The 26,444-nt window shown below is 42.2% G+C and overlaps 1 protein-coding gene across 1 annotated transcript in view; it reads right to left on the reverse strand.

Annotated features, from left to right (window-relative positions):
* LRIG1 (leucine rich repeats and immunoglobulin like domains 1) overlaps positions 1 to 26,444 on the reverse strand; it is a 128,638-nt gene that overhangs the window by 45,647 nt on the left and 56,547 nt on the right. Inside the window, exon 3 of the mRNA XM_031953708.1 lies at positions 23,083 to 23,157. Coding sequence (XP_031809568.1) covers positions 23,083 to 23,157 — 75 coding nt within the window. The remainder of the gene's footprint in view (positions 1 to 23,082; positions 23,158 to 26,444) is intronic.

The raw sequence follows: 26,444 nt of genomic DNA on the forward strand, positions 1-26,444 counted from the left end.
GGGCAAGGGATGCCTTTAATCACCAAGGCCTGGGGTGAGAACTTCAAAAATTCTGGGTGACTTGTTTTCTCCCTTCAGCCACAATCCTTTCACCAAACTGGGCTTCCTTGTCCTTAAATGGGGTGGGAGAGGAAGGGTCCTAACCTGCAGGTGGGTGCCAAGGAGAAAAAAATTGGATATAACAGCTTTATAAACTGCCAACCAACAGGCTAACAACAGTAACAGCAACCATGATGTTATAGATTGCTGTAAGGTTTGCAAAGCGCACTTCACTAAAGTGATCTCCAACCACCTTGTGAGGTAGGTATTATCATTATCCCCATTCTGCAGATGAGGAAACTGAGGTACAAAAAAGCAACAAACTTGGAGGCAGGAAATATATTCTCATTCATTCTCATTTTTTCTTTCTCTCTGCATCTCTCTGTATCTATCTGTCTCTGTCCATCTCTACCCCCCCCATTTTTGTTTCTGCAATATGTGTAATCATTATTAAGTTACTAGATATATCCAGACTTCAGTTTCTTCATCTATAAAGTGGGAATAAGTGAAATTATCCCTCGTTCTTGCCTATAAGGATTTGTGAGACAAAAATGTATGGAAAGGGTTTTGGAAATCAGAAAGCAGGGCTATAAATGTCAGCTAGTATTACGGTGAAACAAGCATCTCCCTCTGACCGATAATTCCACTGTTGACAATACATTCCCCAAAGCATTATTCAAAGCCAAACAAAAATCAGCTACCAGTTCAAAGACTTTCACAGGAGCAGAATGAGCAATTGCAAAACTGGAAACAACCTGAATGGGCAGCAGTGAGGGAAGGACTAAATCAGCTTTGGCACACTGAGGCACAAGGAGTCTGCAGAGATTAACAGAGACCGGCAAATGAGTGAGGAATCCCTTTTCCAAGGAAATCTGGAAAGTCCTTCAGGAAATAACAAAGTGACCACAGAACTGAAATAAGGGGGTACAAGCAAACTGGAATCGGAAGTCAATGAGAATTAACATTAATTAATAATAATTTTAATTGTTGTTAATAATAATCCTAGCATTTATACAATGCTATATGGCTAACAAAAAGATTGCCTTATTTTATCTCATTTGATCCTTACAATGTCCCTAATGTAGGGTTTAATATATACCGTTTTCAGATAAGTAAACTGAGGCATTGATTAAGTCACTTGCCCAGAATCACACAGCTAATATTATCATCATTTTTACTCCTAGATAACTACATATAAAAGTCATCTATATATCTACATATAAATTTATTATATATAGCTTTAATGTTTGTAAAGTACTTCCATATGTTGATCCTCACATATGTGTGTGCCATTTTTGTCCCCTTTCACAGATGACAAAACTAAATTGAAAGGTCAAGTGAGACTTGCCCAATGTCAAACAGCTAAGTATCTAAGGCAGGATTTATCCGGGGGCCTTTGCCACCGTTTACACTGCAGCCTCAATCTGCTAGGAAACCTGGGCAAAGGTATTCTGATGGGGAGGAAGTAGGGCTGTGACAATTTCTTCTCTGCAAGTTCATCTGAATTGCCATTCAATGCTAGTTTTAATAAAACCTCCTCAAGAAAGCAAGCACTGAGAAAAAACTGCTTCTTCTCCACCACACCCTCATGTGCCAGTCAGTGGTCTCCCCGTCCCCGTCCCTCAGACACATTTCATCACACGCTGGTCGTACCCTACAACAACAGGGTTTGTGTCTGAGTGTCGCTATATTGCACCATCTGCATGGATTGCATCATTACCTCCAACCATTGTCAGCCACCAATTATATCATGGAAACCCAGAGGGCTGCCCTAGCTTGTGTGCTAATTATATTCCCTTGACACACACACGTGTGTATGTGTGATTGTGTGTACACATGCTCTCTCCTAAGACTCCATCACTACTAGCAAATTAGAAAATCTCAATGAGTCACAGTATCTGCCTCCTGGGCAGGGGAAATATACCCAAGAAAAATGGACGTGAGCAACATGGAAGCCTTTCTAGCATTGCCATCTGATACGGTGGGAGGAGTCTCACCTCCCCAAGTTGTCCTGATATGACTTGGTAGGACGCCCCAGGAGGGAAGGTACCATCCTCCTCCTCCTCCTCCTCCTCTTCCTCCATCTGCTACCCCGTTTGGAAATGAGTTCTCCTTAGAGAACTCCCTGGAGAACTCAAGCTTTCAAAGGAGGGGGAGAAAAGTTATGAAAGTCAGAGCAAACACGGGGGCAGTCGGCTTTCTAGAGAATCGGCGACATTCCAGGAACCCAGAGGCAGACTTTGCAGTCCCACAGGAGAATCATTACCTGAGTGCTGCTATTAATAGGAGAGAAGCTGCTCAGGTCCTTAGAACCCCCCGAGAAGTCACCAGACCCGGTATCCCAGGGATGACGCAGGTAGTCTTGGGAATGAATCCCAAAGCTGCAAAAATAGTGCTCGAGTCCCAAAGTTTCTATTCTCCGTTACAGAATCCCAGATCATGCTGAAGAGAATCAAATCCACACCCAGCATTTACTCAACATTTGTGAGCTGATCCCTACATCAAACACGTATCAAAAATATCTGCGCAAACATGGTCCTGGCCCTCAGGGAGCTGGCTTCCTACGGGGACCAGGGATGTGTGAAAGGCAGGGGGGTGCGCTTCACTTGCCAAGAATGTCATTTTTTATTTATCTGGGGAAAATATCCTGACACCTTCCCCCTACCACCTCATCCTGCGCTTACTCACAAGGGAAGTGAAAATGCAGGTAATAGGGACGTCAGACTGGCTTTAAGAGATTGGCCCAAGCCTTCCTTCACTGCTCACGATTCTGCTGAAGAATTACAGAAGTCAAAAGGTATTAAGACTCTCCTGTCCAGCTATCTGTCTGGCCTTCCGAGCCTCACTCACATATTTTTCTCTTCTTTTAAATTTACTTATGTTTAATGCGCATTGCTTTATGAATTGTGTTGGGAGAGAAAAATCAGAGCAAAAGGGAAAAACCATGGGAGAGGAGGGAGAAAAGAAAGTGAATATAACATATATTGATTCACATTCAATCTCCTTAGTTCTTTCTCTGATTGCAGATGGCATTTTCTGTCTAAAGTCTATTGTTATTACTTTGGATCACTGATCCACTGAGAAGAACCAAGTCTTTCATAGCCAATCATCGCACATTCTTGCTGTTACTGTGTACAATGTATTTCTGATTCAACTTTTTTCTCTCAGCACCAGTTCATGCAAATCTTTCCAGGTCTTTCTGAAATCAGCTTGTTCATCTTTTTTAATAAATAATATTTCATTACCTTTATATACCACGGCTTGTTCGCCCAATTCCCAATTAAAGGGCATCCCCTCATTTTCCAATTCTTTGCCACCACAAAGAGAGCCACTACAAACGTTTTTTACACTCCCACTAGCCTATTAAGCAATATTTTAAAATATCTCAATCACCTGGCCTAAGGAGCAGTTTAGGGTTCATGGAGTGAGAAGAAAAGAGAGAGAGAGGAAGAGGAAAAGACAAGGAGAGAGAGAGAGAGAGACAGGATGTCTCAGATTTGGCTACAAGCTCAGAGATGAGCTTTTCCCCCACTCTGAATTCAAAACTCCAGCCTGCTTTCTCACCTAAGCTTTTGGACCTAGGCAGCCTGGGATGTCATTTATTATGTACAATATCCCAAGCCTCCAACCTGGGACACAAAGAGAGCTGAGGATGTGATGAGCAGGATTAGGGACTTGGTCAGGGATAAATGTGTCATAACAACAAAGCACATCACACTGGCAGCTGCTTAGCCAGTCAGAATCGTTTTCTTGTATTACTCCTCATTCTACAACGCATTGTGCAGAGCTAAACACTTGCTCCCTTTTTTCTGGGCATGGATTCTTTGGTTGTTTTAAAAATCTTGAAGTACGTCATACTCAAGGTGGGCTAATTCCCTTTTTGGTCCTGAGCTTCTCTCCTCCAAGTTAAACAAAAGCTTATACCCAAACCCCAATCATTTTTGGGTTACGGTCTGAGACCACTAATAAGCTCTGGGGTTTCTTTGAGTCTCTGTTGGGGATATGAGTGGATCAATTAATGAATTTTGCTTTCAAGTACCACAAAATAACTTCTGGGAAATGAGGTGGAGAAAGGAAGGGAGGGAGAGAGAGAAGAAGAGCAAGGGAAGGGGGAGAATGGGAAGGACAATATATTGTATATACATGCAGAAATGCACTCAAGCGCTTTGGGGAGAAGTGTAATTATTTGGCCTGGTCAAGAACGACATTTTGGGAAAATAGCTCTCTCTCTGTCCCTATCTCTCTCCCTCTCTCATCTCTGGTCTCTCTATCTCTCTCCCTCTGTGTGTATGTGTGTGTGTATGCCTGTGTCTGTGTCTGTCTGTCTCTCTCCCTCCCTTTCTCCCTCTATTTTTCTCTCTTTTTGTCTCCTTATCACTCCCTCATTACACACATAATTCAAAATCTTTCACCTTCAGGGCCAGAGTTGCCAGCTTCCTGAAACCCTGCATTTAGGTTGGCAGCTCATCTCCAGTACCAACTACAAACAAATGAATTACAGTGACAATCTCCTCATTGACTTCTCCTCCAGTCTCTACCTCAATGCCTCAGGTGATAGGACACTCAAAGTATGGTGGCTTTGGATGAATCATCTCCAATGTGAGGACTGGAAGAGATAAAGTTTCTAAGCTCCCTCCCAGCTCTGGAGTACCAAGAGGTACTCAAGCAGACTCTATGATGATATTGTCAGAGAACACTCTTCCTGTAAGAAAGCTCCCTTTCTACCCCTTTGGCTCCAGGATCCATTCTCTACCCATGTGCCATAATTAAGAGAGCCTATTCTCTTCAGGAACCTTGTATGTGGAAGGATAATGAGCCTCCAGGTTTGGTACGAATGACCTTACCACACCTTACCAATAAATCTCATTGGGAGCACAGTAGATAAAAGTAAATGATTTGGAGTTGGGAAGATAGAATTCAAATCCAGCCTCAAACACTCCCTATTTATATGACTTTTAACCTCTTCCCAGCCTTAGTTTCCTCATCTATAAAATGGGGAGAATAATAATAATACCTGTCTCTTAAGGTAACTGTGAAGATCAAAAAGCACAGAATATGGAAAGTATTTTTCAAAGCATTCTATAAATGCTAATTATTGCTTTTATGATAAATATGAACTTTTTCACTATATAAATGAGAAGGTTTCTAAAAAATCATCCCAAGTGGGAATTGAGTCAAGATTCAAATCCAGGAAAACAGCCTCAAAACCCAAGGCCTATCCCATGAATGTGCTTATAATATATTTTTGACTTCACATCTTGCTTCACTTACATGTGAACCAATTATGTAATCTTCCAGGAAGAGAGACGTACAGACACAGAGAGAGAACAATTAAACTGTTCCTTATTCTGGAACATTTGTCCAATTATCAACCAAGTCAAGTTTCCTGTTAACACCAGTCACACGACTGAGGAGCCAAGAGGAAAGATGAGTTTTTCTTAAAAGGAAACCCAATCTTCTTGTGCTGAAAAGATATGTCATCTTTTCAGCCAAGACAGTGGGACAAGAAGCATCCAGGCACAAGATGACTTGTCCTCATGAGCTGTTCTCCCTTTCCAAGAGACCAAAATCTCACTGGGTCAGCAAGTGTCATGACAGACACCAAAGACTCAGAAGAGTCTCTGAGGAAGTTTTCACAAACCTCTCAAATCCAGAAAAAGAGCCTTTTCTTTTCCTCACCCTGAAATTCCCAAATTTCCCCCCACATACCCACCCACCATCATCACCAGTCTATGGCAACATTTTCAAGGACTCAAACTTTTCCAAGGAGCTAAATCTAAGATGATGCTCTACGAAGACAAGTATGATATGGTACATTGGCTGGATTAAGAGTCAAAGATCCTGGGCTTGAATGCTGCCTTAGCTCCCTGATTACCCCTCTGGGTTGAGTTTCTTCCTCTGTAAAACAAGGACATTTTAGACTGATGACCGTCTTTAGGCTTAAGACAGTCCTTAGAGCCATGAATTTATGATTTGTCAAAATTTCTGACTCTCTCAGTTTGAACTCCACCAAATAGGATGCTCCTCCCCAGGCAAGCTGATCACCTGATATCTCATCACCAACCTCAGCTCCACACCTTCCCAGCTCCTCAAAGCCTTCTCTCTCCCGTGACTGGAGAGCTGGAGGGTAGAGCTCTAACTCCTCCCAAAGTTTTCCTCTCCAAAGGATGGCTCTGGATGCTCTGGCTCATTCTCCCCTTTCCATCTGTAGTCCTGCTCAGGAAACATGACTGTTCCTACACCCTGGTCCTCCCCATCTTTCCAGTTTCCCATTAGACTATAAGCTTCTTGAGGATAAAAACTTTTTTTTTTATTCATACCCCCAGCACATGGTAGACACTTAATGTTTACTGAACTGAAATATTTATTCTCAACATAAGTAGAAAGAACTCCAAAATGACAAAAAATATCATAAATTCTTTTTTTAAAAAACAAGATTGACTCCAATAAAGAGATATAAGATAACACATCCATCATCTTTGAACAGCTGGAGGAGGGCCTTAGGTATAAAAAGTTATATATAATGACAGTGTTTTTGTTGTTGTTGTTGTTTTTACTGTATTGATCAATCCCATTGATTTTTTTCTTCTTCCTTTTAAATTTTTTTTCCTTAATAGAATGACAGAGTGGGTAACGAAGGATACAGAGGGTATCCAAGGTTTGCAGAAACAAAAGATAAACAATGATATCTTTTTTTTCTTTTAAAGAAAGAAAGTTGGGAGGAGGAGAGAATCTTACCTTATTTTTTATGTTTATCACACAGTAAATATCTAAAAGCCAATTTCCCCTAAAATGTTAAAAATTTACCAAATTACTATTGAAAAGGGTAAGCAATCCCTAATTCTACCATTTGTGGAAATGGAAAATGCTTGCGGATTTTTCCTTCAAAAAATACAACTATATCCCATGCATCTCTACCTTCATTTTCTCCATTAAAATCAAATCATTTACTCTCATGATACAAGTTGGCAAATGTTGCTTAAGGACTCAAACTTTAGCACTGGTAGAAAAAAGAGAAAACTGTCTGCCATCAACCTTTGCTTGTTTACCCTAAACCCAGATATTAGGGTGGGATCTCTTTATACTTAGGTCTAACCACCAGGTCAATAATTTTGAGGTTCTACAATTAATTGTCAAGGAACTGAGTAAAGAGATTTCATTACCCCCCATTATTCAATCTGCAGGTTATCTAGGCTCTTTGCTTTTCCTAACCAATCAAATTTTATTGCCTACAGCTACATTAATAAAGAGCAAAAGAGGAAGAGAGGAGAATCTACTTTTATTATTTGGTTGTGATTAAGTTATTAGTAGTTATGATTAAAGGATTTGAAGGGAAGGAGAAGGAAATCAACACCTTGAACATGAGGTTTGGGAAGAGTTAAATAGAGGGGGAGAGGTTAAATGAAAAGTTTCAAGCAAAAAAAAATGAGAATGCTGCTGGACTTTGAGAAGATGCAAGGAGTGAGAGAGAGAGAGAGAACCTCAAACTCTGGAAATGGCCAAACTGCCCGTGCTCCTCCTCCTCCCCCCAGACAAAAGGCTAACATCTCCACACTACCTACAAAAGGAATTAAGGACAAGAAAGACGCAGGCATTGGCTGTCTGGGGCTGTTCCTGCTCTGCACATCCCCAAACGATGAACGGCTTCTGAGCACATGCAGCCAGGCGGTTCCAGAACAGGCATTTTTTGGTCCAAACCAACAACCACAAAAAAGAAAGCCGTCCCTGGGCCGGTGCAAGCGGGGCCTTCTTCCCCTGCTGTTCAGCAGGCATAAGTGCTCAAGTTTCTCTCCAAAGTCAGAGAGAACTCCCCTCCCCTAGCCCCGGCCCCCCAGAGTTCCACTGGAAAGCACAAATTGGCACCTTTATCCCAGCGGCTGCAGGAAGGAGACGTTTCTCCTTGGAGGGATGTTTTAGAGCGGAGGGTCTCCAATGTCGGCATCTGCCAGCTGGACTCTGCCACGAGTTCCTCCCTGTGCCCTGAATGACTGACCCAAGGAGTCCACTGCTCAGGCCAAGGGACCCTAGAATGATTTATGGTAGGGGGAAAGGCCATCTGACTTTTTTTTTATTTTCAGTTATTTACACGAGACACCCTTTTGTAAAGAAAGCCAACTCCTCCAATAAAACTCAGTCAGGCCAGAAGGCAAAGATGGGTCACGTAGCCAATTGGGGAGTTCTGTTCTCCCCTTAGACTGTAAGCTCCCTAAGGGAAGGGATTTCCTTTGCCTCTTTTTGCATCCCCAGCATTTAGCACTGTGCCTGGCACACAGTAGGCTCTTAATACATTTTTATTAAAATTATCAAATGGCAAAAGTTTCAGGTGTTCCATATTGTTTCAAACATAATCCCCCTCTCGACCACTGACTTTCAGTTTCTGTTTTAAAACAAAGGTGGTATTCTCAATGACCAATGGTCTCATATGTTCCACTAAAAAAAAAAGTTTATTCACTGACTATTGATTTTGTAAAGTTTAAGTGATGCCATTAGCAGAGCATCAGGCCTCAGTGGGAATTCAGTAATTCCAAGGATCCCCCATCCCAAAATGGCTGAACTCTTTGGATCCAAGTAAACCTCTCCTGGAGGAAGGAAGGAAAGGTAGAAAGAGCAAGAGCAAGAGTGAGAGAGACAGAGAGAAAGGGAGAGAAGAAAGGAGAGAGGGAGACAGGTAGACAGAGAGATGGGGGAGAAAGGGAAAGGGGAAGAGGGGAAGAGAGGAAGAGGGGGAGCCACGTGGCTTCCTGAGAGAGTTCTATGGGTGCTTGTTAACAAGTTCTTTGAAGACATAGTTCTTCACAACACAGCATTTGGAGTCAGAGGTCCTCCCTTTTAATTCTTGCTCTGCTGCTTTCTATTTTTTTAGACGATGGCTCCAGGGAAGCCATCTCACCTGTCTAGATCCTGCTTCTTTTTTCTATACACAGAGAATGGGAGGTGACCTTCATGTTCTCTTCCAACACTAGATTGTTCTGGGAACACTCTCAAATGTCCCATTCCCTTATTCCTGGGGCACTTTCCCCTATCTTTAGCCTCTGACAGGCCACATTCTCCCGGGAGTGGGGACATCTTTTGTCACTCTATTCCTAGCACCTAGTAAGCACTTAATACTTGCTTGATTGACTGGCTCCCCACCCACCATCCTTCGGTATCTCTTTCCCTGGCTAATCATCATCTGTAAGGATAGTCTTCAAAGGGGCTGCCTAGCACCTTTTCTCCCTGCACATTCTTTCTCCATTAATGCTCTCACTGTTTTTCTTCCAAAATAGAAGTGATTCCTACTGTCCAAAGCTCTACAGACCAAGTGTGCATCTGACTGAGCCATATCCTCATCTTACTTGGTTCCTATAAATTACATGAACCCAAGGGCATGACTGGATACTACTACAGGGTGATCCATGGAAAGTTTAGAATAAACTAGGGGCAGCACAGGGGATAGAGCACTAGGCCTAGAATAAGGAATTCTCGAACTCAATCTGGCTTCAGACACTTACTAGCTGTGAAACCCTGGGCAAATAACTTAACCCTATTTGCCTCAGTATCCCCATCTCTCAAATGAGTTGGAAAAGGAAATGGCAAATCATTCCAGTATCTGCCAAGAAAGCCCCAAATGGGGTCACGAAGAATGGGACATGACTGGGGAAAAAAACTGAATAGTGTTATTATAGAAGAATATATCTATATTATATATATTTACATACACACAAATAATAGCTATATCATGTTAATATAGAATAAAGGAATCCATACTATGTAGTTAGATTTATAGAAATAAAAGCTATATTAAAATGATAGAAAATATAGGAATATATCTATATCATATAGGTATGTGTGTATGTATATATATTATACATATGGGGAGATAATACATATATAATAAGAATACAGAAATAAATTTACTTTATATGGATATAATTATATGTGGAAATATATAGGCTTAATGCCTACTTTAATAACACTTATTTTTAAAATTCCACACAAAGACCAGGAAAAGAAAATTGTTCTATTAGGCTTGAAATGAAATATAAAATAGGTTATCATCATCATCATCTCCCAGCAACTCCCAGTGAGCTATGAATCCAGGAGCAGTCAACAAATGTTGACTAAACATATCCTACTATAGATCACTGCCTTTAAACACCAGTATGGTGACGGAAATAGCCAGAGCGAGCCGTCTAAGTGTTTTTGCCCCCATTACACTGCACCAAGTATCTGTTTAAAAGGCATGAGCTTCCCTGGAACAGCCATCCAACTAGAGGGCCAAGGCTTGGGTGTTGCCCTCTCCCCTTCAGGTCCAGAACTGTATTTAAAACCTTGAGTGTGTGTCAGAAAAAAAGCTCCAATAAGATTTAAAGACCCGGAGCCGTGTGGCTCCTGAGATCCCCACAGAAATGAGCAAAGTAAAGGGAGAATGGCAGAGCTGTAGTCCACTGGGTCTCCTTCTTCCTCCATTTCATCCCTCCTACAGCTGGTGTTCTCTTCACTTTCTCAGTAAACAACTTGCAGATGTGTTCCTTTTCCTTTCTCCCCACCCCCTCTTTCCCTACCCCATCCCCCCCAAAAAGGAAAGAAAATGACAAGTCATTACTCTGTGTGATTTGGCAGAAGCAGGATTCTGGCTGGATCGCTCGGAGGGGTTCAGAAATCCTGCATGCATTGCAAAAATCACAAAGAGTTCCAGGGAAAGTAAGTGGTTTTTCCTTCCTAAATGGGATGTTGAAAAGCTTGTCTTCCTGGCTATCGCCTTCTGTGACTCATCTGTGCATACATACGAATCTGATGAGACTGCAATCTGAATAAACTCGGCTCCCCGACAGCATCGTCCCAGATGTGCCCCTGGCATTTAACCTTAGCGAGTTTTCCCACAACAAGCAAAAAAGAAAACTTGGAAGAATGTTTTCCTTACTGAAGTCGGGCCCGTATCCCATGTGTGACCATCCACCTCAGTCACGCGTGACCTCATCCTCTCACAGATTCCCAGATTGTTAGGATGAGAGCTTCAGGTCGGGGAGGGACTGGTTCAAACCACTCAGGTACAGGTGAAGAACACAGAGACCCAGGCTTTGAAGTCAAGCTTTTTTGTCTCCAAACCCAATCCCAATATACCACCTGGGGAACCCACATGTCAACAGGAAGTCACAGCTAAGCAAAATCCACAATCAACACTTCATGCAAACCAGCTCTCACCTCGCTAAGAACTGCTAACGAGGGCCCACAATGGCTTGGATTTCAACTTCCTCTGCCCACCACTTGGAAGGGAAGCAAGAAAGATGCTTCTATCCCTGGACGATGCAATTCCCGCATGGGATGGAGTCCAAATCTGGCCGCAGACATTTATTACCTGTGGGACCCTGGACAAGCCATTTCCCCTTGTTTACCTCAGTTTCCTCATCCACAAAATGAGCTGAGAAGGAAATGGCAAACCACTCTAGTGTGTCTGCCAAGAAAACACCAACTGGGGTCACCAAGGAGTAGGACATGACTACAATGGCTGAATAACAACCCAACTCCACTCTGGCAGTGCAGGTTATTTTGATTTTGCTTCCTCGATGGGAGCCTGAGAATTCCCTGCTCTCCTGACAATCTGCCGTTATTTCTCCCTTCCACAAAAAGGGGGCATTCACGTTTCAGCTTGAGGGGAAAGAGTCTCTGATCATTGGAAGTGGTAACATAATCCACACTAAAACATGGAGCACTGATTTAGTTCCTCTGCCTATTTCAAATGGTAATCAGACCTCAATTAATACTCAGTACTCTGCAGATAACAGCCAGGAACACTAAAAACGGCATTCGATGGGAAGTTTTCCCGATGATAGCCGATGGTGGTTCATGTGGAAACAAAACCACCATTGATAGATAATAGTAAATTAAGCAAACAAATTTACAACAGCCATAAACCGTAACCTTCCAAATCTGAGGTCCAAGGGCTGCAATTTATGGCCAAATGTGTTAAGTGTGAACATTTATTGTTCTTTTATTTCAAGGAGAAAGTTTTGCAAAAAGAACCAACAAATAAGACAACTCCTCCCCTCTCCCAAAGGCAAGTCCACTATAGTTTTAGAGTTTTCTGATGCAAATAATTAATTTAAATACCCAAATACATGGGATTTTATGTTTCACCGTGTACGTGTAGATTGTTTTCATGGATATATTTTGTTTTTACAATACTTTCACATCCCCATCCAATAGCCAAGGTAGCAAAGCATCCCTGATAACAAAAAAATGAAGAGGGGGGAGGGGGAAATAGTTCCCTTAAACAAATTGAGTCCATTAGGATATGCAACGTTCCAAATCCACTCCTTTCAAAGAAGTGTTTGTGGTAGTGCATTTCTAATTTCTCTTCAGGACAAAAAACTTAGAAATTATTTAATTTTTTTTTAGAAAGTATTCACCATCCTTACCCTCATTCTTTCCATTTATATTACTGTAGTCATGGTGGATATTGTTTTCCTGGTTCTGCTTACTTCACACCGCAGCTCTTCATATCTCCCATGCTTCTCTGAACTAGTAACAGACCTCATTTCTCACAAAGAGTAATATTCACTCTGTTCAGGTATCACCACTCATTTGGCTGTTTCCCAAGCAATGGGCATCTACTTGGTTTCCAATGCAAAAAAAAGAGGGAAAGAAATGCCCAACCAACTCATCTGGGGACTTCAAAAAGAAGCCCATCAATCTGAATGCTAATTTATTCCACTCGCCTAAAGATATAATTAATTTGATGTTCATTTCAAAATATAAAGTTAAAGACCATAGAGACAGCAAGCACCATCAATTTTTAAATCTTTTTATTTTTTTATTTTGGAAAGAAGGGAAGAAAACGTGATTTTACCAGTATGGAGTAACTCTCAGGATAGAAACTCCTTCCACCAAAGAGAGCGTGTGATTTAACTCTTCAGGGTTAAATCTCTGATGAAACACAAGTACCCTCCTGTGCTAGAGACTAACTTTGAATCTGTCCACACCATGTTGCTTCTCAATGGAGCTCAAGATGAATCTAATGCTTGTTAATTATCTTCTAATTATTAAGACTAATAAAAGGATCAGCCTGAAAAGCACTGCATCACTTTCACGGGCAATGTAACTTCAAAGATGTTTCCAGATAAATTTTTCTACACTCCTATAATTTTGTAACGGGTAATCAACTTACAAAACACAATAGGAATGGGTTTCTAGTAAGCTGGTTAAGGGTCAGTGTATCAGGAACACAATATATGTCAAGGGTCTTGGCAAAAAAAAACCCTATTTCAAAAGAGTAGTGCTCTCTCCCACCCCAAGCAGGACCAGAGATAAAGGCTGAAAAGGGAAGCCTAGAGCACAATCAACCCTTCCATTATAGTCAGGATAGTCAGGACCCTTGGGGGTCACGGAAATGACAATGCAGATTCAGGCTTATTCTTTCTTAGGGATCCGAGTATTTTCACAGGCCAGAACTCCCTGGTCTCTGCTGTTCTTCAGGTGGAACTACACCTGTGCTGGAGGTTATCCCTATTCACCTTCTGCCTATATTCCCCACCCCCTCAAAGAAAGCAAAAAATTAAGGCTCACTTTTATTAGAGATTACTATGAATTGCCCTCTTCATCAAAGAGTCTGTGCAGATAACGAAATCCGTCCTTGGGGGAAGGGGAAAGAAAAGAGTTTTCTGCACAGTTTAACAGGTAAGTAGTGTTATTGATTTTATTTCATGAGCAAATACAGCTTAGAAACGCTGTGGGGGTCTTTTATAGGAACTGGTTAATCCTATTTTCCACTCCATGCTCCTAAAATCCCATCTATCCCCTTCCCCCCAACTTCTCACACTTAAACATACTCAGAAAGGAAGCATAAGCCAGGTGGACTACAAGTGATGAACAGTCATCGAGAACTCTATCCTGGTTTTTTTTTTTCTTTCTATGTTTGTTTTGTGGAGTTGCAAAAGGGATTTTCAAAACACAAGGGTCACCTATTTCCTTTTTCAGATTTGAGTAAAATCAACAAGTGATTACATTAACTGAAGGAGATAAGCCTTGAGAGAAAACAGTGTGGCTCCCTAAGAGTGAGGAAGACTAGGGCCTTCTTCCCTTAGCTGATTATCTCAAATTCATCCCGTGTGTTTTATTTGTACATTTGGTCAGAGCACATGCTATCAGACACTGGGCTTCTTGAGAACAAGGGCTATCTTGTGCTTTTCTTTGTCTGCCCAGTGCTTAGCACACATTGTAATAAATATTTGTTTGTTTTAACCGAGTGATCTACTTTTGAATCACATTTCAAAGATCTATTAGCTAATTTCTCTATTATTCAGTTTCTTCATCTATAAAATGAGAAAAAGGCCATCTGAAACACTTCCCAGGATTTTTTAAAACTAGATTTTGTAAAGCACCTACTATGTGCCAGATGTCATAATAAGCACTTGGGAAACCAAGAAAAGCAAAAGAGAGTCCGGGCTCTTCACAATTTAATGATGGAGACAACAAACCACATACAATTAAATACATACAGAGATAAACTGAACAGGGAATTAAGGGGAAATCTCAAAGGGAAGGCAGATTGGGAAAGGCTTCTTGCAGACAATGGGACTTTCTGCTGGAAGGGGGCCAAGGAAGATAGGAGGTGAGGAGGGAGCACTGAAGACAGTCAATGAAAACATGAGAGAACTTACATAAAGCAATCTGGAAAACTGAAATCACTATTAATGTCACATAACTGGGCTCTTGATTCTGACAAAACTTGAGGGATATGTAGATGTAAGTACATCCATACCTACACGCACAATAAGATCAAGGTTTTCCCTTTTGTCTGATCCTACCATTTCATCTGCAATGTCAATTCCTTGGTCCAAATTGGTACTTTTTTGGACTTCATACAGACTAAGCAGCCTGGGGCACTGAAAGGCTTAGTGATGTGACTAGAGTCACACAGACATTTAGTATCAGAAGCCAGACCTTTCATTATCTCCCCCAATCTCTAGAAAGAAAATACTTTCAGAGAGAAATCCGTGTCCCTAATATGAGTGGTAATCTGGGACCACTTGCTCTTCAGGAAAGGACGGTTAAGAAATCAGCTCCTTTTAATTTTCTTGGGGAGTGGGCAGGGGGTGGTATTTGGGGTTTTTTTTCCCCTGGCTTGAGGAAAGTACCTTGAGAATCTAAGTGGCTGAGTCAGTGCGCCAAGCAAGAAAGAATGAACAGAGTGAGTTAACCCATCACAACGGGAGGCTATAAAACAATGATGTTTAGTGCATCTGGCCCAGCCGCCTAATGAAGGCACTTGCTTTAAGCAGAGGAAATTAAAAACAAAGCCGATGAGGTCAATATTACAGCAGTGCTTCCCCCCCCCTTTTTAAACACCCACGACTCAGGAAATTCAAAGTTTGGATTTCTACAGAAACCAACCCTGCCCCCAATTCTGTGCAGACACACTCCAGGGAAAAAGCCCAAGTGAAAACAAAATTACAGTCACTGAATTTCATGTATAAAACTCAACTCTAAAGCTACCAGCTGGTTTCCTCCCCACTGAAAAGACACTTCTTTTTTTCCCTGAACACATAATGCAGGGACACCAGCCTCCCACACACAGGGCTCAGAACAAAGTGGGGAAGGGGCTAAGAACCCTATAAAAAGCTTGCTGTTAAAGAGTGTGTATATAAAAATATAGGCCTCTGCCATTATTTTCAAATCAATGTGCTCTTACAAATAATTTAATTGAAATAAAGTCTAGAAGAACGACTGTCCAGTTTCCAGTATTAGGAGCAGCTGTTTAGATGAAGTTTAGACCCAGCCTTTCAATGCCATGAGCAAAACAAACTTCCCCAACCCCCACAAGCGACCACCAAAAGAAGAATTAGACAATCAGTTGGGTGATAAAGGCCCCTGGAGATTTAAACGAGTGGTTTTCCTACTAAATACACGTCAATGTTTGGACATTACAGCTTTTGTGGGAGTTCACTTTCATTGAACCCATTTGGGGTTTTCTTGTCAGAAACAGGAGTCGTTTGGCCATTTCCTTCTCCAGTTCATTTGACACATTTGGAAACTGAGGCAAACTAGGTTAAGTGACTTGGCTAGGGTCTCACAGCTCTAAGTTTCTGAAGCCAAGTTTGAAATCAAACCCTCCTGACTCTGGGTCCAACGGTCTATCCGCTGTGCTACCTCACTGCCCATCACATAACATGTGTACATATGTAGACAGACACACTCTCCCCCAAAGCAAACGCTTACAACTTGATTGATCAAAGTCTATGAGAAGAGTAAAAAAGAAGGAAAAGTGACCCAGAGACCAAAATTAGGTATTAACAGGCTAACTCTCCAAATAAACAATCTAAGATCATAGATCTGCAGACAAGAAGGGACCTTAGAGACATCTGGACTGAACCCATGGGCTTTCAGCCCTTTTCCTGGCCATTCTGCAAATGAGACAACTAACTGAGGCTCTAAGAGAAGGGACTTCAAAGCAGCAAAGGCAGGCCCAGAACCGAAGGATGTCTCCCAATCCAGGGCTACGGCACATTATTTTGTAGCTTATTTCCCATAGCAAGACAGTCAGAAGGGATGGGAAAGACCACACAATGGGATGTGGATTCAAACTCTGCCTTTCATCCTTTGTAAAATGAAAGAATAGATTGAGGCATCTCCCATTCTCTAAAGAGCAGGGACCCAGACCCAGATCCTGCCCCTGCCCCAACCCTTTTGGGCTAGGAAATTTCCAGAGGGTCATTCCTCTCCCACTCTCCCAGCTTCTCCCGCCATCAGGGCCAACAAGCAGGGTTTAGCAGTAAGAGTCCCTGGATACTCATCTTCTCTGAACAGTATACAAGTCTGGGAGAAAATCCCCAGCAATGTTGAAAGCCCAGTGGGAAGCTGTCTGGGATGTCAGAGGGAAGGATCTCTTGGTGAGAACAAAGCTGACATTCCGGAGCAAAATCTTGCCATTACATCATTCATTCTGAGGAGCAGCAACACGGCCCAAGAGTAGCAACGTGGCCCAAATGACAAGTCGGCCTGACTCCCCAAAGTGAAGGACTTCCTTAGAGATGCAGAAGGGGAGAAATCCTCATGGTGATGGACTGGAGCACCAGGCAGCTGCCATCTCATGCAACGGTCCTAGTCATTCGAAGCTATTTTCTGCCCTGCCTTGGCAAAAGCCGACTCCTCCGCTCTGCTGACCCTCAGATTTTCAGAGGAAATACATTTCTGGTTTCCAATCATCCTTCCCCACTCTGGAGTGGGTTTCCATCCCACTCAATCCACAGGCTCTGGTTTACAGGCCACGTACTGAGACACTGTCCTATGAGATCACTCCCCTACCGAGTTGAGAAGGAGAAAATTGAGTCGTCATCAATCAATACTTCAGGAGCCAGAGGAAAAAGTCAATTATTCCTAAATCCAACTTAGCCTACAGCCTGGGAAGTGCAAAACACCAAAGTTACCTGATGCTCCCACGGCCACTCAACTTAGAAGGATCAGAGATGAGACGCTGACCCTGGGGTCCCACGTTCCATCCCTCTCGACACCTCCGCTGTTGCCTCTTTTCAATTAAAGGGAGCATTTCTTTATTCCCCGTAACTTTTTCCACCACTCAAATATCCGCTCTTGCCAGCTGGGAAGGATGACTGGGCTGTGTCATCCCAAAGCTGGGACTGGTCATTTCCCTGTTAACCCGTTCCCCCATTAGGTCAGGCTGAAATCTTCTAACCAGCCCTCAGTTTTTCCATCTCTAAAATGTGTATTGTTAACAAACCTGAGTCTTTTCACTGGCAGCTCAGTAGAGAATGGAGGTAACTTTAACAGTGCTCTCAGCTTCCAGGGTATTAAGTCATCATTTATTAATCTAACTATTCCCCACAGGGCCTTATACCCAGAAAGCCATCCATAAATATTTGGTGAACTGGATTGTTGGACTAACATAAGGAATGTGATTAGGCCTCAGGCTGTGGTTCTTTCTTGAAGGATAATTATCTCCTAGGGAAGCAATGAATAAATTATTTTAAGCAGTCCCACCAAGCTGAAAAGGATTCAATTCCGGGCCTAGCTGAGGAAAAAACTAAAATTGGGAGATCAATTAAAATAGTAACAGTAATAATAATAATAATAATAAAATAAAAATACAATTGAGAGATCAATCCTGGGATGACCTCAAAGGTGATCAGCCTTTTGGTCACTGACACTCAAAAAGATCTTAGATTATTATATAGGATAGTTTTTAAACTAAGGCCCGTGTACTTTTTTTTTTTATCTTTTTTTTGTTGTTGTTTTACTCAGTTCCAATACAACTGGTTTCTTCTGGAGTCCTATGCACATTCTTTTGTGCACTGAGAAACAGTCTTCAGGATTTCAGGCGGCCAAAGGGGTCCAGAACACAAAAAAGGTTAAGACTCCCTGAATGGTTCTCTCTGGAGGCTGAGCTCAGCCCCTTCACTACCCGGAGAGCTCATCCCAAACAGAAAAGGAACTCAGAGCCCTTAAGTTCAGTTCTTTTCTCACCTCCTCCTCCCTCTCAAACATTTCAAAAGAATAATTTATCAAATAAGACATAAATTAGATCCACACCCAAGACGGAGCAGTGGCTGCCAACATTCACCTGCCTTTTCCAAGAAGAATTCAAAGTGAAGGCAGTTCAAGTTTGAGCTTTCTTTTCTCTTCTTTTTTTTTTCCCTCCCTAACTTTACATATTTTAACACTGCCTAATGGAACAGCAGGAATAAAGCCAACCTGTCCCACACTGCCCTGCACTGGGTTAAAGTTTAGGAGAAGAAATGTATTTTGAGTCAGTCAGAGGAGGCTGTTTCAAAGCTGTATAAGCCACACAGGGGATTGTCTCCAGGCCCAAGTCACAGAGAACAGCCACCTTTTCTTCTCCAGGGAAAAATGTGAAGGGAAGGAGATCAGGAGAATGGGGCCAGAGGGGCAGGAAGGCAGAAAGGGAAATAGCAGGTGATGTTTTGCTACCGCATTTTAATCGATCGATACATATTGATTAAATACCAGGTGACCACCATGGTCTCTCCTTTCCTCCCCGGAGGTGAGGGAAGCATCAGACAGAGCGAGCAGAGCAGCCCAGGTTAAAAAGTCAGGGTGATGGAGTGAGGTGACCCTGAAGAACAAAGTACCTGTTTTCTTTTAAGAACTATAAGATCCAAAGCTGGCTGCTAGCTTTTTTTCTTCCTCTTCCCCTGGGGATACTGGAATTTAATTCAACTCACTAACAAAAGGCATTTATTTATGTAGGCATCACTCTTCTGGGCCAGACCCTTTGCAAGGAACTGAAATAATGTCAAGAAGGATATAGAGATCCTGCCCTCAAGAAGCTTACGCTCTAACAAAAAATGATAAACCAGAAGAAACTGTGGCGATCTCAGCCCCTTTAATTCACTGAGATCTCAACTCTTTGCCAGAGTCTCACATTACCACCCCCTCACTCTAAGGGCATGAGAAGGCAATCACAGGTTGAGTGCTAGTGGAATCTGGGAGCAGTCACTGAGTCCAATCCCTTCACTTGTTCCTTAAGTCAAGTTACTTAACAAATTACTTAAATAACTTAAGTCCCTCCCATCTGTGAAGAGGAGACTCCAAAATCTGAGGGACCTTGACCAGGCCCAATCCAAACACTTGGGTTTGAAGAGCACTAAAATCCCAGAAGTTCTGATTTGCCTCAGGTTACCCCACTAGTAAAAGGCAGAATCAGGATTCAAATGTAGCTGTTGGGATTTCATGTCAGCAATCTCTCCACTCTACTAAGCTGTGGATAAAAGGTTTACAAAGTCCTGCTTAATCATTAGCTTAATTAACTAATTAAGTTAGTTATTAATTAAAATTGCCAGCCGGGCAAATTGGCTAACCATTTCACAGATGGGGAAACTGAGAGACTAATTTGCATTGGATCATCCTATGTGTCTACAACCATCCAAGGCTGGGTTTAAATCTGCCATCTTCCTCAGCCTCAGTCCAGTGCCCTAGCTCCAGTGCCATAAATACAGGAGATGGGGAAGATGGAGACAGCCCCCAGCTACCTTCCCTACTGGCTAAGCTACTGACCTGAAAAAGGGTTAAGCTGACGCAAGGCAGAGCTGGCAAGAACGTGGCACCTCCTGAACACAGGGCCCCCTGCCAGCCCAAATCAGAGCGCTGCAAGCTACACCAACAATCTTATTAACAGCCGGCTCCTGCCAAGTCCCTCCACAATGCCCCCTGAGCCCCAATTTCACAGAAAGACGCATACAGGTGAATAAACGGGTTATAAAGCCCACCACATTATCTTTTTTTTAATTAAAGCTTTTTATTGACAAAGCATATGCATGGGTAATTTTTCAACACTGACCCTTGCAAAGCCTTCTGTTCCAAATTATCCCTTCCTTCCCCCCACATCTCCTCCCCTAAATGGCAGGAAGTCCTATACAGGTTAAATTTGTTAAAGTATATGTTAAATCCAATATATGTATACATATTTATACAGTTGTCTTGCTGTACAAGAAAGTTAAAAAAAAAACTGGGAAAGAAGACAAAATGCAAGCAAACAGAAAGAGTGAGAATGCTATGTTATCACATTATCTTTGAGAAAAAATAAAGACTGGGAGGAGGGAGGAGGGAACAACAGGCAGGAATTCCCTCCTCCTACTGGCCATCAAAAATCAGTCTAAGAGCCTCCCAGACTCATTATTGGTTTGGAAGAATAAATCTCTGGGAGGGCTTTTTCAAACCGGCCACCATGTCCACAAGAACAGCCTTCCTCTGCAGGATTTGAGGAAAGTGTCTGATTTAAAACTTCAATCAATCAGGATCCTCACTGGGGGGAAGGGAGGAGGGGCACCACCATTTGCTTTCTTTCTTTTTTATTTTAAGTGGGATGTAAAATTTTTCATACTATATTTTATTTGCAGAGCACTTTTTTTAACATCCTGAAGGCAGGGGAAAGAACAAGTTCTGTGACTCTGGATACATCTCTGAGCTTCCGGTTCTTTTGGTCCTGGGTCTCCTCTCCCAACGTAAGCATCTAGCCAGATTATCCACTCCACTAGCTCTCTGCAGACCCCAGGACAAGCTCCCTACCACACAAAAATGAACTGATTCTGCTGCCTGCTGGAGCCCACTTGGATCTCCCAGACTTCCTGCCTTCCACAACCAAAGAGTAGACTCAGCGGGTTCTCAGGAGACTCCTGCTCAGCATGGGCACTAGTCTGGGGTGGCCCATGGCAGAGCCAACAATAGCATTCAAAAGGACTGAATGGATTGCCCTCCTGTCCCAAGAGAGGCAATGTGGTTTATAAAATAATATTTTAAAGGACTGCCAGAATGCTTGAGAGTCCTACAACTCCCCACAAATTAATTTGTATGCACTTTATGCAATTTCTTATATGTTGTTTTTCCTAAAAAAATTCCCAAAGGACAAGGACTAAGTTCAGTTGTGTCTCTGTCCCTAGAACCAACAGAGCTGTCAATAAAGAGACTGTTTTACTGATTATCCCTGACTAAATATTTATTAATCACCTACTATTTGCTAGGCACTGTGCTGAATGCTTAGCATACAAAAACTAAAATGAAGCACCCTCTTCCCTCACTAAGCTTACATACTATTAAATGAATAATCTGGCCTCCTTCCTGGGCACCCATGTGAGAGAGGCTCGGGATGGAGGGTTCTAAACAAAATTAAAACATAAATGAAAATCCTTAATACAACTCAAGTGTCCAAGTCCACAGAACTGGGCTTCTACCCTCACTGTGCCAGGTGGCAATCACACACATTTATTATTTCACAATAATTTTAAATTTATATTAAGTACTTATACTGTGTGCCAGGAACTGAGCTCAGGTAGCAAAAGCACAAGACTAGAGCCAAGTGGAAGTCTAATTCCAAAACTACCACTCTAACTGCGGGCATCCCCACCAGCAAAGTGGATGAGAAGGTCCATTCAGTGCCTGAGAACAGCCATGTGGTGGGAAGAGCCTGGGACATGGAAGTCGGGGGAAACTGAGTTATGGGGCACCTGAAGTGAAATGAGGTCACTTCTATCTGTAAAAATAAGAAGCTCAGGGCTTCTTAAACTTTTTCTACTCACGACCCCTTTTTGTCCGAGAAATTTTTACATGCTGCCAAGCAAACAGGTACATAAATCAAATACTGACTGCTAATAAATCATAACTTGAAAACCTCACATTCATTTATAAGACCCCATATGGGGTCTCAAACCCACAGTTTAAGAAGCTGGGGGGCTACATCAGTTGGTGAATAGCTGAATAAATTATGACATATGAATGTAATGGAATATTATTGTTCGACAAGAAATGATGAGCAGAATGATTTCAGAAAATCCTGGAAAGACTGACATGAACTGATGCTGAGTGAAGTGAGCAGAACCAAGATAATGCTGTACACAGAAACAATAAGATCATGTGATAATCAACTGTGATGGATGTGGCTCTTTTCAGCAATGAGGTGTTTCAGGGAATTCCAATAGTGATGGAAAGAGCCATCTGCATCCAGAGAGAGAACTATGGAGACTGAAGGTGGATCGAATCATAATGTTTTCATCTTTTCGCTCTTTTTTTAATTTTTCTCTTGGTTTTTTCTCCCTTTTGGTCCAATTTTTCATGCACAATATGACAAATATGTTTAAAACGATTGTACACGTGTAACCTGAATCAGATTGTTTGCTGCCTTGGGGAGATAAGGAAGAAAGGGAGAAAAATGGAACACAGTCTTACAAAAATGAATGCTGAAAACTATCTTTACACATATTTGTAAAAATAAAATACTATTACAAGTTTAAAAAGGAGTCAGCAGTGGCCAGGGCTGGGTGACCACCAAGGTCTCTTATCCTGCAAAGATCCATTTTGACTCTGACACTCCATGACCTATAGCTCTCTACAAAGTCCCCTGCAGATCTCTTCATCTCTGTTTCTAAGAGATCCCCTCCCCCAAAATTCTCAAGTGAAAACTTTACAATCCAATCAGGCAACCCTAACAAGGCTGGTGGATTTGCATGTTAGCTTAAAAAAAAAATGATTTAGCAATTATGTAAAACTCTCAGCATCCTACCCCTAAATCCAAAGCAGTAGTATGCGTTCACTTACAGATACAGAGAAGAGATTCGAGGGGAGGCAGCACCCAGGGAAGGGATGATTGTCAGCTCATTGTTATTCAGATGCCTGCAAAAAGAAAAAAGAAAAAAACAGTTAAATATGCAATCTAAAATCACACATGCTCTCAAGAGAAAGCCCCTCTTTGTCCATCCCATAAATACAGCCAGCTAATCATGGGGCACCAGCTTCCCGGATTAGCTAAAACACAAAGTTTTCCACCAATTAGGTTTTTAAAGAAGAGATCTGAAACAAAAAAATTGTGGAACCAAAGGCTTCTCGGGACCCTTCAGGGCCCTCCCTGGCACTCTTGCCTTTCTTGTGAGGAGAGAGAAGATTTCATTCTCAGGATTTTTCCTCACTGAAAACATCCTAAACATGGACAACCTAAAAGGTCTGTGGATTGGGGTATACTAGGAAAAACCTCATGAGGAAAAAGTTTCACAACTTTACCTAATTTTAATAAATATGTACAGTTTTTATAGACTTAAATTTTATTCCTTTACCTAATTTTAGGAAATAATTTTTTATATTTATATGAATTTAGTTTATAATAATTAACTTAAGAGATGTGTTCAGTTTTCATAGGCCTAAATTTCATTATTTAGCCTAATTTAGATAATACTGATAAATAATTTAAATTTTAACAAATGTGTCCAATTCCCATAAAACTGCAGAGGACTTCAGAGACTTTCTACTCTTCTAACATCTTTATTTTATGGAAGGAACAAAAGTTCCCACATATCAGTGGTTGGCTCATGTCTTAGCAGCATCCGAACCTCGCTGTTTTGAGCTGCCATTCTCTATTTCTCCCAAAATATGAGAGAGGAGGCAGCAGCACGGGGGTCTTGGAAGGAACCTGGGGGCCTGCGTTAGGGTCCGAATGCCAGTGGTATGAGCTGGGTTGCCGCTTTCCTCTCTCTGACTTCAGATTCTTCAGGGAGTATTAGAATGATCTGAATTCCATTTTTATGATTTCTTGAGTTACTGGAGAACAACAATCTGACACACAGTAGGTACTTAATACATTTTTATTGGATTACTGGCTTGGATGGGAATGAGGGGACCTTGACTAAATGACAAAAATGCAGATTGCCAGATCTCTCTTTCCCACGGAGAAATGTATTTCTACCCTCGTGGAAGAGAATCAACACACGTCAAGCTACCTCTGACGTAACTTATACCCGGTTTTAAAAAGGGGGACGGGATAAAACCCTGAAAAATCACATCTTTAGCCTCTGTAAGGCAGGCAAGCTGACTTTGTAGCTGTGTCCGGCAGACTGGGTTGGCTCTGCTGAAGCAATCCTGCCATTTGGATACACAACTCTCTCTAATTTTTCTTCCACCCTCCCCAAGTCAAGCCCATTAAGGAGAAGGAGCTTCAGCAAAGCCTAGTCTCCGAAGCATCTGGAAGAATGAAAATGAGGTTTTATTTAGGTGTTGAATTAGACCCTTAATCATTCTAACAGGAGCTCGTCTAAGGGCTCCCCAGATAAGAAACTGTTTTCCTTCCTCCCTCCCTCTCTTCCCCCCATCCTGGTATTCCATCTAAAAAGGGTGGGCTTTTTTTCTCCAGAATTTAAGCATTACCTGCTCCCCACTAACGAGCTTTTGTCATTAAGTGCCAATTTATTTGTTGTAAAAATGGAATCCTCCCAATTCATTAGAGGAAAGTAGAGAACCAGAGGTGAGAGGTCAGGTCAGCCATGCACTGGGCCTGGAGTTCTCAGGCTTTCAAAAAAGGCCAAAAAAGGCCAGGGGAGGGGAGAGGAGGGGAGGGATGTCAGTGCACAGGAGCATGGAGACAAGAAAGCAGCTCCGAACAGGTAGGCAAACAGCTCTGGGCCAAGGGAACTTTGGGGTTCAGCAGGCCTGAGGGGAAGAAAAGGGAAAGGGATCCATAGTCCCAGAAACTAGACAGAGGGGCCACTGAGGCCCCCCTCATACCAGCCAACCCCCAGGGACTAAGGAAGGAGGCAAGGAGAAGGGGGGCCTGAGACACTCACCAGGCTTCTCCCTAAGAGAAGCAAGGTGAAGGAGACTAATGCTGGACCTGCATTTCAACCCCCGAGCAAAGAAAAAATGTTACTTGAACAAATGAAAATTCCCAAATCCTGGTAGACAGCTCTATCAATGGCAATTCTAGTCGGCTCCAAGAGGAGCCACCCAGTTTTACAACCCCCTTGCCATGTTTCTAATCACCCTCATCCATGTAGGGGAAAGACACCAGGAAACCAAGTTTCCCCTGAAACCTCATTTCTCGGTTACAATAGAGGAAGCAGAAAAGGAGGAGTTGGTTAATTAGGGAGATTAGCTGCAAGAGAAGTCCCAGCATAAGCTGGTGGATCTGTCTGTCCCTAAGCCCCTCTAGCCAAGGGAAGCATGGCACCCTGGGGCTACAGGGAAATATCGAATGCCCAAGTGCCAAACTGAAATGGAGAGCTGGTCAAAAAAAAGTGTGGGCTTTCCAGTAAAAATACTGGGAAAGTGCTCAGAGACCCCTGGGTTCCAGAAGAACCAGGAAAACAGAGCAACTTGACTGATAAGGCCCCTGAAGAACCTACAGAGTCCTTCCTGTATCTTACTAGAGTCACATTACAGTACTGTTAAGAAAAGACAGTATTTATATCCATTTTCTGATACTTATATTGAAACACCGGTTAAGTGACAGATGAAGTGATGGAGAAGCACATGAAGGAAGGAGATAGGGAAAGGAAAGGAATGAGTGACAAAGGGAGGGAGGGAGGGAGAAAAAGAGGAGGAGGAAGGAGGGAAGGAGAGAGAAAGGAAGGAAGGGAAAGGGGGAAGGGGAAAGGGAAAGGAAAGGAGGGGAGAGATTGTTACAATTTGGAAATTTGTTTTTCTTGACTGCACATTATTTGTTAAAAGTATTTTATTTATCGTTATTTTCCTCTTTGAAGGGGAAAGAAAACATTCTTATTTACTGGGGGGGGGGAGAATGAGATTTAATTTTTAAAAATACAAACAGAAAAGTTAAATGAACAGTCCAGGGTCTCACAAAATTATATGTTGAGATGGTCGAGGAGTTCATTATCTGAGGTGATCAAGCAAAACCCTTCCTATCATTCCCACCCAACGTTATTGAAATGAGTTACTAACATAAGCCCCTTTGGGCTGCATACTATCTCTCCTGGCTCCTCTTAGCACTGGGACCATGAACAGAAGTCACATCCCCAGCAATGTTTTTGAGGCACAGGGTCTCAGAAGGGGCCTTGGTTGTGGTCTCTACTCCAAGATTTACTTTTTGAAAAAAATAAATAGAGGGTCTCGTTTTCTTGTCATCCGCTTTTCTGTGATAAAGGGAAATGACAATAAATTGGGCTAGACAAATGAGG

This window comes from Sarcophilus harrisii, chromosome 1 (assembly GCF_902635505.1).
Source record: "Sarcophilus harrisii chromosome 1, mSarHar1.11, whole genome shotgun sequence".
Taxonomy (NCBI): domain Eukaryota; kingdom Metazoa; phylum Chordata; class Mammalia; order Dasyuromorphia; family Dasyuridae; genus Sarcophilus; species Sarcophilus harrisii.